The sequence below is a fragment of the Entelurus aequoreus genome, linkage group LG21, assembly GCF_033978785.1.
Source record: "Entelurus aequoreus isolate RoL-2023_Sb linkage group LG21, RoL_Eaeq_v1.1, whole genome shotgun sequence".
NCBI classification, from domain to species: Eukaryota; Metazoa; Chordata; class Actinopteri; order Syngnathiformes; family Syngnathidae; genus Entelurus; species Entelurus aequoreus.
In genome coordinates, this window is record NC_084751.1 from 9,853,903 (window position 1) to 9,867,751 (window position 13,849).

The window sequence follows — 13,849 nt, forward strand, 5'->3', positions numbered from 1 at the left end:
GGTGGGATCGGTGTATTAGCGGCTGGCTGCAACAACACAACCAGGAGGACTTTGACTTGGATAGCAGACGCGCTATCCGACGCTAGCCGCCGACCGCACGGATGATCAGATGAAGTCCTTCGTCGCTCCGTCGATCGCTGGAACGCAGGTGAGCACGGGTGTTGATGAGCAGATGAGGGCTGGCTGGCGTAGGTGGATAGCTAATGTTTTTAGCATAGCTCTGTGAGGTCCCGTTGCTAAGTTAGCTTCAATGGCGTCGTTAGCAACAGCATTGTTAAGCTTCGCCAGGCTGGAAAGCATTAACCGTGTAGTTACATGTCCATGGTTTAATAGTATTGTTGATTTTCTGTCTATCCTTCCAGTCAGGGGTTTATTTCTTTTGTTTCTATCTGCAGTTAAGCCCGATGCTATCACGTTAGCTCCGTAGCTAAAGTGCTTCGCCGATGTATTGTCGTGGAGATAAAAGTCACTGTGAATGTCCATTTCGCGTTCTCGACTCTCATTTTCAAGAGGATATAGTATCCGAGGTGGTTTAAAATACAAATCCGTGATCCACAATAGAAAAAGGAGAGAGTGTGGAATCCAATGAGCCAGCTTGTACCTAAGTTACGGTCAGAGCGAAAAAAGATGTGTCCTGCACTGCACTCTAGTCCTTCACTCTCACGTTCCTCATCCACGAATCTTTCATCCTGGCTCAAATTAATGGGGTAATCGTCGCTTTCTCGGTCCGAATCGCTCTCGCTGCTGGTGTAAACAATGGGGAAATGTGATGAGCCTTTCAACCTGCGACGTCACGCTACTTCCAGTACAGGCAAGGTTTTTTTATCAACAACCAAAAGTTGCGAACATTATCGTCGATGTTCTCTACTAAATCCTTTCAGCAAAAATATGGCAATATCGCGAAATGATCAAGTATGACACATAGAATGGATCTGCTATCCCCGTTTGAATAAAAAAATGTCATTTCAGTAGGCCTTTAAGGAATGCAAAGGGAATTAATTCAACTATTTCTTATTACAAATGTAAGACTGCATTAATATAAAGTACAGGCCAAAAGATTGGACACACCTTCTCATTCAATGGGTTGTCTTTATTTTCATGACTATTTACATTGTAGATTGTCACATCAAAACTATGAATGAACACATGTGGAGTTATATACTTAACAAAAAAAGGTGAAATAACTGAAAACATGTTTTATATTCTAGTTTCTTCAAAACTGCTTGGGTATCTTGGCATTCTCTCGATGACCTTCAAGTGGTAGTCACCTGAAATGGTTTTTCACTTCACAGGTGTGCTTGACGCTCATCGAGAGAATGCCAAGAGTGTGCAAAGCAGTAATTAGAGCAAAGGGTGGCTATTTTGAAGAAACTAGAGTATAAAACATGTTTTCAGTTATTTCACCTTTTTTTTGTTAAGTACATAACTTCACATGTGTTCATTCATAGTTTTGATGCCTTCAATGACAATCTACAATGCAAATAGTCATGAAAATAAAGAAAACGCATTGAATGAGAAGAAGGTGTGTCCAAACTTTTGGCCTGTACTGTATATAAATTAAAAATGCATCAATAATAGATTTTTAATTGAATCGTAGCTCCTGAATGGTCGTCATAAAGTGGTCAAAGACTCCCACCTATAGTCTCAATTGCATAAGTCACATATTAGAAGTTTGTTTTTTTAAGTAACGCAGTAATTACTTTCCCTAGTAATTAATAACATTTATTAAAGAGTAATTCAATTACTTTTTTGGTGAAGTTAAGAGTAACTTTAATTATTTACTGTTTTCAAACACTTTGTACCACCCAACTAAACCCTTCTGGAAAAAAGCTGCACAGTACTTTGGACTTTGTTTCTTTCGCAACACTGTTAGCGTCAACAAGGCGTGCAGAGAGCAGAAGAATAGAAACAGGAAGTCAGTCGAATGTGTTCGCCTCCACTTGTTAACAAAGTTAACACTGCTTCACTTCTTTTTACACTTACCAAAAACAACCCTTTGCTGTTTTCTCACCGGCATTGAAAGTAAACAGGTTTTTAAAAGGAAAATAATATTTTATCTGAGTCTGTAAATTAGTTTGCTTGTTGATGATTTTTGTTTGGTTTTGTATTGTGTAGTTATATTTATATGGTACTTATTATTCTGTCACTGTAAATTGTTTGCTTGTTGATGCTTTTATTTGTTTCTGTATTGTGTAGTTATAATTAAATGCTTTTACTTATAATTGTATTGAGTTTGTGGACCCCGGGAAGACAAGTGGGTTGTTGTGGCAACCAGCTAATGGGGATCCTTAATAAAAATCAAAAAATCAAACCTCCACACTCACACAAAGCTTTGTTGTCTTGTCAAGAAGAACACAGGCAGGGACTAACCACTGGGGAACTAGCAGCCTCGCTAACTTTACACTTCTGGTTTGCACTCCTGGGGCCGTACTTATCAAGCTTCTTAGAATTACTCCTAAGAAGTCTGCTAAGAGTTGACTTAAGAGTAAATAAATTCTTCGCTGAAAGCTGCACTTAAAAGTTAGTTATCAAGCGTCTTACTCACACTTTCAGCGAAGTGTAGGACTGAATCTTAAGTGTCACACTCAGAGCTGAATTACGACATTACTATGTGCCGTAAACGGAATTTTAGGTGACGTCATTTCTGTGTCCATAGAAATGACCAATCACGGAAGGGAATCCGTTGTCTAAGAATAAAGAAATATCTTGGAAATATTTAAGTGGACAATGGGAGTGTATATTTTGACAATAAACTACAAAATAATACAAAACAAACTAGTCCCCGCCGGCACTCACGCTACCGCTCCCTCTCTTCTATCGCCCACACACTCACTGACGTCACTCACCTCACGGCCACACACATACGCTACTGTCATAACATTTTCTTTCCAATTCATTAATTAGGCAACTAATTTGAAACTGGTGTGGGTGGCTCTATATATACTAGCCCACTGCAGACACATGCAGAAATCAACAAAGAATTGAAAAGTATTAAATCTGTGACAAAAATAATATCCGCTCTGTCTAAACGATACCGTTTGATCAGCTGCTCATCATCAAAAAAAAACAAAACATTGTTCCGTTCCCTGAACGTTCGCGCACGTCTCTCTCGCCTCAGTGCCATCCCCTGCTGGAAACTCCTAACCACTTAAGACACCTCTGAAGGTCTCTTAAATATCGTGGAGAGTAGGAGTGATTCTTAGACTTAAGAACGTTGATAAAAAGCTTTTATTCTTAAGTTTGAGAGTAGGACTACATTTCGCAAATTCTCAGGACTTAAGTGTAAAATGGCACTCTAAGAAGCTTGATAAGTACGGCCCCTGTTCATCAAGTCAACCTTACAAATACTTCTGTTTTCCCAAGGACGACAAATGTGGACTTCTAAATGCTGCACTTTCAGTTGGTGCGACACGCATCACTTCCTGTTGGGCTGTCATAACGAGATCGAGTACAAAGGCGGAAGATCTCGCCCACGCACAGAGCGAGCGAAAGTTAAGAGGACAATAAGTGCAAGACAAGAAAGAGACACTTGGAGGCGAGGCAGTGACAATTAAGGCTGTCTACTCTCGCGGGACTGAGGGGGGGTTTAGAGTAAGTAATGCTGATGAAGCCTGCGGGCCAGCTGTGCTCCCCTGGCACACTTCCTGTCTGAAGAGGAGCTTCAGCTTCCTCAAGGCCAACGCCAACATCATCAGCTGAAGTGGACCTGCTCAAAGTCCCCCCAGCAAACTCCTGCCTGGCGAGCACGTGCGCAGGGCCCTGCGCGCACGTGATCGCAGCGAGAGCATGCGTTGGCGCACGAGCACCGACTTCCTGTCGCGGCAAAAGACCTCGTTAGTGCGACTCACCGATCTTCTGGTTGAAAATCTTGTCGAACGCTAGCTCTTCGCGCTCCTCCAGGTACTTCTGCATCACGCTGCGGATGCTGTGGACGCAAAGCAGGAAGTGGTTAATCACACGCCGCCACCGCGCAAACACAAGACTCGCAGCACGCTCGCTCGGCGCCACCTGTCCCCTGACACAGGAGGCCCGCGGGAGGGAGAGCGGGACAGACGGGAGGCACAAGGCATCGCAGGGAGAGATGCAGGCCCCCCCTCTGGGAACAGGTGTTAATGAGGGAGGCAGCGGGGACAATGAATCAATTAGCACCCCCCCCTCCCCCTCTTACAGGCCTGTTAGCACCACACGACCTGACGTGGACCACTTCTGAGCATCATCACACTACTCTACTTTTACTGCTGTGTGCCAGCAACACACTATCAGCGAATGATATCATGACCAAATGTTAATATACATGTAGAATCCTTGAGTCATAACAACACAAATAAAGCCCGACTCGTTTCACAGTCACTGGCGCTTCCTCTTCCGCGGGCCTAGATTGTCGCCATGGGAACATGGCGCCCGCCCCGAGCCGGCGACGCGGTTTTGATGGACAGAGTGCAGGGATGGGGGGGGGGTCACGTGACCGCGAGCGAGTGGGTGGGGCGTGGAAACAGAAGCTGGCTAAATAAACACTTCCTCTTTGTGTGTTTGAGTCATCAGCAGACAACACATCACATTATCTGATGAACTTTGACCTGCTTTTTAGGAAGTGGCCAAGTGTGAGCGATGGGGAACACACACACACACACAAGTAGTGTTTTTGAATATCAATGTCCTGGTTATAAAATATTTTGATCATAAAGGATAATCATATCTAACTACAAAGAGAGCACGGACCTCCCAATAGTAAACAATGCTTGAAAAAAATCCTGAATCCCGACGGTTATCCAGACCACCCCCAAAATATAGTCACTTGTTCCTTTTCCCATTAATATTTCCTTAAAGGTTTAATAATAATCTGCTATTAACGTTATGTTTCCAACTAACTAACTGACCGACGAGCAAATACACAAACTCCTGGCCGCCAGCCACACAGTGCAGGGATACCAGTTGATGTGTCAACTATTACGTAATGAACAAATAATTAACTAATTAATCATGTGGTCGCTCCTAAAGAGCTTCAATATTTACTTAATCAACACTTTCTCACACACGGTCACAGGCACCACCTTCAACACGCTGCTCGTCCACATCATCAATATCTTACAGTTTATGGGCGACCCGCTGTCAATCTGTGTTGTATGACTACTACAAGCATGATGTGTGCAGCGTAGAAGAACAATTATTCCAGTTTATCTAGGATAGTATGCATGTAATCACTCTTTTAGACTGTTTGTCTTCATGACTTGCACTCTTTGGACCGTGTCAGCACGCGGCGGCTGTTAGCACGCTAGCCTTAGCTTGCCGTAGGAACGTGGCGACCTGCGGCGAAGCGCAGCAGGTTCACAGCGGCGCTCTCAGCGTCGACGACAAACATCTCACCTCCCCGCGAGAGAACGAAGCCTTGGCCCGCCGAGAATGTGGCAGCATCGTGCGACCTTGGGGGGGGGCCACGTTTAACTGTGGCCATGGGGGGGCTCACACGAGCACGGATTCAAACGCTGGCGCACGTGTCCACTACGCCTGATATGTCTTTATCACCTGGGCAATTTCCTCACTACTGATTTTGACCATAGTCTGGGCATACGGGTGCCATACGGGTGCCTGCAAACAGGAAGTACCGTATTTTCCGGATTATAAGGCGCACTTAAAACCCTTTTTTTTCTCAAAACTCGACAGTGCGCCATATATCTTGGTGCGCCTAATGTACGGAATAATTCTGGTTTTGTTATCAATCTTGAAGCTATTTTATTTGGTACAAGGTGAAATGATAAGTGTGACCAGTAGATGGCAGTCAAACATAAGAGATACGTGTAGACTGCAATATGACTCAAGTAAACAACACCAACATTTTATATGTTCCACTGAAAATATAGAACATTACACACGCGCTCAAAAATCTATCAAAATGTTTTAGTACGACTTTGGCAAGCTATGAAGCCGCACCGCTTGATGGATTGTACCGTGCTTCAACATAGGAGTATTATTATGGTGTGTGTGTATAAAGTAAGACATTATCTGGCGTTTTGTTTTACAATATTATGCAAAAGCAACTTTTCTTACCTTCTGGTACCTGCTGATCTGTATTTTGGGATCTGCATAAGTCTTGAAAATTTGTGCGTGTCCGCCTCTGTAGTCCGTGCCTACGCCGTAGTCGATAAGCTTCTGTGACGTTCATCCTCCGCTCTTGCCATTTCTAATATAAAGTAGTGTAAAGTTCTTACTTATATCTGTCAGTAAACTCGCCATGAAAGCGCTAAAACATACCGGTGTAGTGGGTTTACATTATTCACCCAAGGAACTTTAGTTATTAGAGAGTTCCGGTCGGACGGTTTTTCACAGGACACATTGATGTTGCAGTGGTGAGGCACGGATGAGAAGACGCTGCTCCGTTATTGATTGAAGTAAAGTCTGAATGTCATTAAAACAGTTAGCTCCATCTTTTGACACTTCTTCAACTCCCGCTACAACAAAGATGACGGAGAAAAGACGCTGCGGAAAGTGAGCCACGTAAATAAGACCGCCCACAAAACGACGCATCCGGAAGCGACTGTCAGAAAGCGGCTTGAAGATGATGTGTAAAACATCATCTATGCAACATTTTTGACCAAAGAACCACCATTACATATTATGTAGACCACACGGAAATGTTTTACATTTAGAAAGAAAATAAATAATATGACTGCTTTAATGTGCACTATAATCCAGTGAGTGCGCTTTATATATGAAAAAATATTTAAAAAAATAGACCATCGGCAGTGCGCCTTATAATCCGTTGCACCCTATGGTCCGGTAAATACGGTAAACGAGAAGAGAACGGTTATAGTCAAGGTCAGTCTGAATACCCAACAAGAGCGCTGGAAAGTTGATATTTTCATGTTATTCATTTTGTGTTCAGACGCTGAACATCAATAATCAAGCTTTGATGTGTATTTGGGTTGCTTGTTCTCCTGTACGTGCCAGGGTTGTTCACACTTCCTGCTTTTGGGCCGCTAACGCGCTAATCAGCCTTGTAATCTCAGCATGCGACGACAAAGCCGCACGCTGGCTCGGTCTCACGCTTTCCAATCCCGGGATTGGACGTCGCCAATCCCAGGATTAACCTGCGGCGTCAGTGTTTGCCCGCCCGGGGGTCAATTAGCATCGCTGCTGTCAAACATTCCGAGCCGGTTGACGTCGTCAGACAAACATACTGATCTGGCTGCACGTCACCACGATGATCAAGGTGTGATTCAACCAGGCGATACAAGGCTTGTCCAATCAATGCGTGATTGGATCAAGCATCATTGATTTGTGTGCCTGGACTGTATTTGGAAAGTTCACACACTACAGGTGTTAATGTACTTCCAATTATAACATTCATTTTGGTACGAACATCCCACTCAGTACATATTATAAGCGCCATAGGGCCAGGGAAGATCCTGAACATAAAACCCTCTTCCATAGTTCCATAGAACACTTGGCGCTCCCGGTAAAATATGTCAACAAATACAAAGTGGATAAGACAAAAGCAGGTGCCGCCATTGTAGAAGTGTTATAATAAACTTTACTCAAATAAAATAATCTTTCAAACTTTATAAACTCCTACTATATATTTTCTTTTGTATTTCGATTTGAGAATTTTACAAGAATAAAGTGGGAATAGGACCAATAAAGTCATTTTACAAGAAATAAAAAGTTGTAATTTTATGACAAGACATTGGTAACGATATTAAGAATATTGTAAGATAAAGTAGTTATAAGATTTACTTTTATCTTTAAAAAAAATCCTGGAATATTAGAAGTTACATTTTCAAGTAACATACAATTTCACAAGAAAAAAAAGCAGTTTTACACGATCAAAGTTGTCTTGTTATGGGAATAAAATCGTAATAGTATGAAGAAGAAAAAAATATTTTACAAGAAAAAAGTTGTCAATGCAAAAGATGAAAATAGTAATATTAGTATTGATAATAGGTTTGTATTTATTGATAATTTAAAAAAATATATAAATGAGAGGAAAATTATCAGTTTTATTAGGAAAAAGTTGCAATAAGATAAAAATGGTAATATTATTGTTGGTGATAAGATTGTATTAATTGAGAATAAAATCATAATATTACAAAGAAAAACATTGATGTTGCATTGCAGGCGATAAAAATAGTAATATTAATATCGGTAATAAGATTGTATTTATTGAGAATAAAATCGTTACAATACGAAGAAAACATTTTATTTTGCAAGAAAAAAGTTGCAATTGCAGGAGACAAAAATAGTAATATTAGTAATGGTTATAAGTTTGTATTTATTGATAATAAAAACATAATGAGAGGAAAAGTATACATTTTATGAGAGAAAAGTTGCAATAACTGTAGATAAAAATAGTAATATTAGTATCAGTAATAAGATTGTATTTATTGAGAATACAATCTTAAAAATACGAAGAAAACATTTTATTTTGCAAGAAAAAAGTTGCAATAGCAGGAAATAAAAATGGTAATATTAGTATTGGTAATGACATTGTATTTATTGAGAATCAAATCGCAATATTACAAAGAAAAACCTTGATGTTGCAATTGCAGGAGATAAAAATAGTAATATTACTATCTGAAATAAGATTGTATTTATTGAGGATAAAATCGTAATAATATGAAGATAATATTTCATTTTGCAAGAAAAAAGTTGCAATTGCTGGAGATAAAAATAGTAATATTAGTATTGGTAATAAAATTGTATTTATTGAGAATCAAATTGCAATATTATGACAAAATATTTTAGTTTGCTAGAAAAAAAGTTACAATTGCAGGATATTGTAATATTACTTTTGGTAATAAGGTTGTATGATTTGGAATAACATTTTAATAATATAAGGAAAATATTGAATTTTGCCCCCAAAAAAAGAAGTTGCAATTGCAGTTAATGAAAAATAGTAATAGTATTGGTAATAAAATGGTATTTATGGAATATAAAATTGAAATAATACAAGGAAATAATAATCATGCAGGAAAAATGTGCAATTACAGGAAATATAAATAGTAATATTAGTATCGGTGATAATATTGTGTTTATTTAGTAATAGCTGAAAGTGTAGGTTGCACTTCTAGTTTCCATGACTTGACGAACAAGATTAGATTGTTTGTTCTTGGAGGTTCCGACACTGCAACATCCACACAATGCAGCATGTATTTAGTGTGTGGTTGCTGTTGTTTCTGTGCTACTATGTGTTGTTAACTGCTCTGCCAATGAAGAGTTGAAAAGGTGACAACCACCATGCACTCCTTGCACCATCACCCTGACGACTATTCGAATCCTGTGCAGTGTGTTACCTGGGCTCAGGCAGGATGATCTTCTTGCTGGCTCTGGCTGCAGGCGTGGACTTGCTCTTCTCCATCGCCATCAAGTAGCTGACATCAGCCAGCACTGCCTCCAGGTCCGCCATCTTTCTCAGCGGCTTCGAACGGGCTTCAAAAACACGGAGGTCCTCCGCCAGATGTGACCACCATCAATGTCCCGGGGTGGGGGGCGTAGGGTGGGTGCTGGGGGAGGCAGTGTCCTCAGACTGTCATCGTTGTGCTTAATGCAAGAGAGAACAGTTCAATGGTGCCCTTTTAATCCCATTTAATCAAAGATTCAACGGTGGTCTTCTAATCCCATTTAAAGGCAGCAGTCGTGCGCGCTCCCTCGGACGGCCTGTCGCCCCGATGCAGCATCCGTCCCTGGGAACAATGTCAACGCCGGTCTGGAGGGCGGCAAAGGTGTGTTTGTTCCCGGCAGGTGAGACTAATCCTCCGGCAAAAGTGTCCTGATGTGTGCGAGCGACGCAAACGTCTTCCAAGCTAGCGAGCCTCCTTTTGCATGCCACGCAGACCGCCGAGCGAGCTGCCTGTCGCCACCCACGGTGTGGTCTTGTGTGCTCCCGGACTGAGGAGCACCGGAGGCAAAGTCCCTCTGCGACGCTCGCTCACGTCAGAAGGCGAACGTCGATGTTTGCTTTGCTAGCTAGCATGCGGCTAGCTGCTGAGCTAACAGGCTAGCGAGCTAGCTGCTAGCCGGCAGCTCGGAGTCAGCTTGCGGCTGTCCACTACCACAAAAAAAACATCCACTGGCCCTTTCAAGTGTCTTAAAAGTGTCCCCCGCAGCTTCCACCGCTGCTCGCCGAGCTAGGCCGAGCGTTCGGGGAGCTTCGTCGCCGGGGCAGCCAGCGCGAAGGGCTGCCTGGGGGCTGCCAGTGACGCTGGGGGAACGGGAGGGGGAGGGGGCGCCAGCAGCACTCGGAACTTTGGAGCCAAATGGCGGACAAACTAAGCAAAAATAAAACAAAACACGAACTAAGGCAGCGAACGGCGGGGAGGTCGCGCCGGATGTGGCGCTTAAGTGTCCCGCGCCGGCGTCTCGTCGACAGCACTGAGCTCCACAAACAGACGGGGGGTGCGGGTCGTCGTGCTCCGCCAGCTCCGGGCGACTCCTTCCTGCAAGGCTAGCCGGGCTGGTGCAGCCGCTCAGTGTCCGGGTGTCGCTGCGAGTGCTGGGGGGAGTCTGTCCTCTCTATGGGGCTCACGATGTCCGGTACCGTGCTTGTCCCCTGGTAGCCCCGCTTCTCCCGTGTTTTTCTCTGTTTTCGTTAACGCGGCTGTGAGCTCGCCCTGTGGCTCAACTTCCTCCCACTGCGGCGGGAGAGCCTTCAAAAACCCGGAGCGGCTCGCGGCCTGGAGCCGGACCGCCGGTTCCGCTCAACTCGGCTCGACTCGATTGATGCATCTAAAATGTTTGAGACCAGTGGTTGTCAAATTTTTTTCACTAAGTGCCACCATAATGAACAACAATAAAATACAGTATTGTGTAGTAGGCCTAAGTATTCATTAAAAACAAGGCATAGGTTTTATTTAATCAATCAATCAATGTTTATTTATATAGCCCTAAATCACAAGTGTCTCAAAGGGCTGCACAAGCCACAACGACATCCTCGGTACAGAGCCCACATAAGGGCAAGGAAAAACTCACCCCAGTGGGACGTCGATGTGAATGACCAGTGTTTCCCACACATTCATTTATTTGTGGCGGCCCGCCACGAAAGAATTACGTCCGCCACAAGTTTAAAAAAAAATGTTTTTTTTTTTTTTTTTTTTTGTCCTGTCCAGCAGCTTCTCAGGCAAATCATAAAGTTGATGTAGATGCCCATATAGGCTGTTCAGATTTACTTTACAAAAGAGAAGTGTAGGATACTTCTCTTGTTGCCTTATTTGTATTTGACCACTACAGTTTTCTGTTTATTTGTTACTGACTGTGGCAGGACACCTCTGCCTCTGTTTCACTTTATGTTGCTGGTAAATAATATGGTTGTAGTAGTAGGCTAAAGTTAAATTATTTAGTATGCACTAATTAAAGGGGCAGAGCTTTAAGAGACATTTTAGCTTTTATATTTTATAAGATATATTTTTTGTAAGAACCACAATTAAATATATTTCAGTGAATAACTTATTGTTCAAATCTGTATATAAATATGTACATAAAGTGTTGTAATTATATTGTAAAATGGATGGATGGATGGACGTTTAAAACAAAACTGTTATTATTAATTAGTAAGTATAAATTTTTTGAGCCTTTTTAGAGAAAATCATATTATTGTAGTAAATTATGCAAATTACTCGATGATGTCATGATGACCACGCCCATAGCCACGCCCCCACCGCCACAGGTATCTTGGCAGTTTATGGGAAACACTGATGACTATGAGAAACCTTGGAGAGGACCGCAGATGTGGGTAACCCCCCCCCCCTCTAGGGGAGACCGCAAGCAATGGTTGTCGAGTGGGTCTAGCATAATATTGTGAAAGTCCAGTCCATAGTGGATCCAACATATCAGCGAAAGTCCAGTCCATAGTGGATCCAACATAATAGTGAGAGTCCAGTCCATAGTGGATCCAACATAATAGTGAGAGTCCAGTCCATAGTGGATCCAACATAATAGTGAGAGTCCAGTCCATAGTGGATCCAACATAATAGTGAGAGTCCAGTCCATAGTGGATCCAACATAATAGTGAGAGTCCAGTCCATAGTGGATCCAACATAATAGTGAGAGTCCAGTCCATAGTGGGGCCAGCAGGAAACCATCCCGAGCGGAGACGGGTCAGCAGCGCAGAGATGTCCCCGACCGATGCACAGGCGAGCGGTCCACCCCGGGTCCCGACTCTGGACAGCCAGCACTTCATCCATGGCCACCGGACCTGTGTGTCCCCCCCTCCACAAGGGAGAGCGGGGCAGAAAAGAAAAGAAACGGCAGATCAACTGGTCTAAAAAGGGGGTCTATTTAACATTTATATTTACTTACAAAAAATGCAAAATAATCTCCCCCACACAAATTTAAATAAATCACCTACATATTAATAATTTTTTGTAATATTTTGACTCTTTGTTTGTTAAATGTAAGTGAGCTCGCCCTGTGGGTCAACTTCCTCCCACTGCGGCGGGAGAGCCTTCTAAAACCCGGAGCGTCTCGCGGCCTGGAGCCGGACCGCCGGTTCCGCTCAACTCGGCTCGGCTAGATTGGATCACGCCAACATTGATGCATCTAAAATGTTTGAGACCAGTGGTTGTCAAACTTTTGTCCCTAAGTGCCACCATAATGAACAACACTAAAATACAGTTGTGTGTAGTAGGCCTAAGTATGCATTAAAAACAAGGCATAGGTTTTATTTAACATTTATATTTACATACAAAAAGTGCAAAATAATCTCACCCAAATTTAAGTCAATCACGTACATATTAATGACTTTTTGTAATATTTTGACTCTCTGTTTATTAAATGTAAGTGACAAAACAACCAATAAAGGATTGGAGTTGTGTTAGCTAACATAAAATAATGACATACGGTATTTAGCAGCGCAGTCAAAACAAACTTTACTCATGTTAAACACTGTGTACACTTTGTAGGCCCCTGAGGGTTCAAATGTTCTATTCTTCTTCAAATACATTTAAAGCAAACAATATTCAAATGTATTTCTAATGTATATACTTGTTCTCATGCTATCTGAGCTCACTATGTTCTCTGCTCGCTGTACATATCCTACCAAGTCAGACCTACACGGTTTCAATGTCCATTTCTCTGATGATGCAATTGTTGATGACTGAAGTGCTGATATCAACCAAACCCTCCTCATCCCACCCCCCGGATGGTAAATAATGTAAATAATACAATGTATATACTCTGATGATTAACTTGTGTGATGACTGTATTATGATGATAGTATATATTTGTACCATGAATTGATTACGTGGACCCCGACTTAAATAAGTTGAAAAACTTATTCGGGTGTTACCGTTTAGTGGTCAATTGTACGGAATATGTACTGAACTGTGCAATTTACTAATAAAAGTTTCAATCAATCAATCAAAAATGAACCAAGATGCTATAGTCATTAGCTTCAGGCTAATCAGTCCCTCCAGGAATTTGCGATGCCGCCCTCGCACCATTTCACGCAAATTCAACAAATCTCCGCAAAAGCAACTTCCGGCATATTTTGGCCAATGAATCACATTTTCGCCGATTGAATTTGTTTCTAAGTGGCGCTAAACTTGTTTGTTTCCTGTGCAGACCAAGTGGAAACAAGGTGTAACAACATATCCACCCTTTCTACTTCCTGTTCCTATCTACAGCGCTAAGCCTTCTGGGTACTCTTACATCCATACACTTCGCTTTCTAATTTACATGCATATTTATATATATTTTTTAACCTATTTTTTTTATCCAGGTTAAGACAAGTACGAACATTTTCACCTTTGCAATGCGGACCTGGCAAAGAGGCAGTATTTACATGTTAGAGATGTTGAAGTGTGATGATAATCTCTCATTTGCTAACAAAAATTGCTCCCAACAACGGCGAATGTCAGCA

At 42.1% G+C, this 13,849-nt stretch overlaps 1 protein-coding gene across 2 annotated transcripts in view; it reads right to left on the reverse strand.

Moving 5' to 3' along the window:
* The window catches only part of grk3 (G protein-coupled receptor kinase 3), a 63,072-nt gene extending 52,427 nt beyond the window's left edge, over nucleotides 1-10,645 (reverse strand). For both annotated transcript variants that reach the window (XM_062030839.1, XM_062030838.1), the window contains exons 1-2: nucleotides 9,288-10,645; nucleotides 3,849-3,925 (exon numbers count right to left, since the gene is read on the reverse strand). In XM_062030839.1, the coding sequence (XP_061886823.1) occupies nucleotides 3,849-3,925; nucleotides 9,288-9,400 (190 nt within the window). In that variant the 5' untranslated portion in view covers nucleotides 9,401-10,645. The remainder of the gene's footprint in view (nucleotides 1-3,848; nucleotides 3,926-9,287) is intronic.
* Between the last annotated feature and the right edge of the window lie 3,204 nt (nucleotides 10,646-13,849).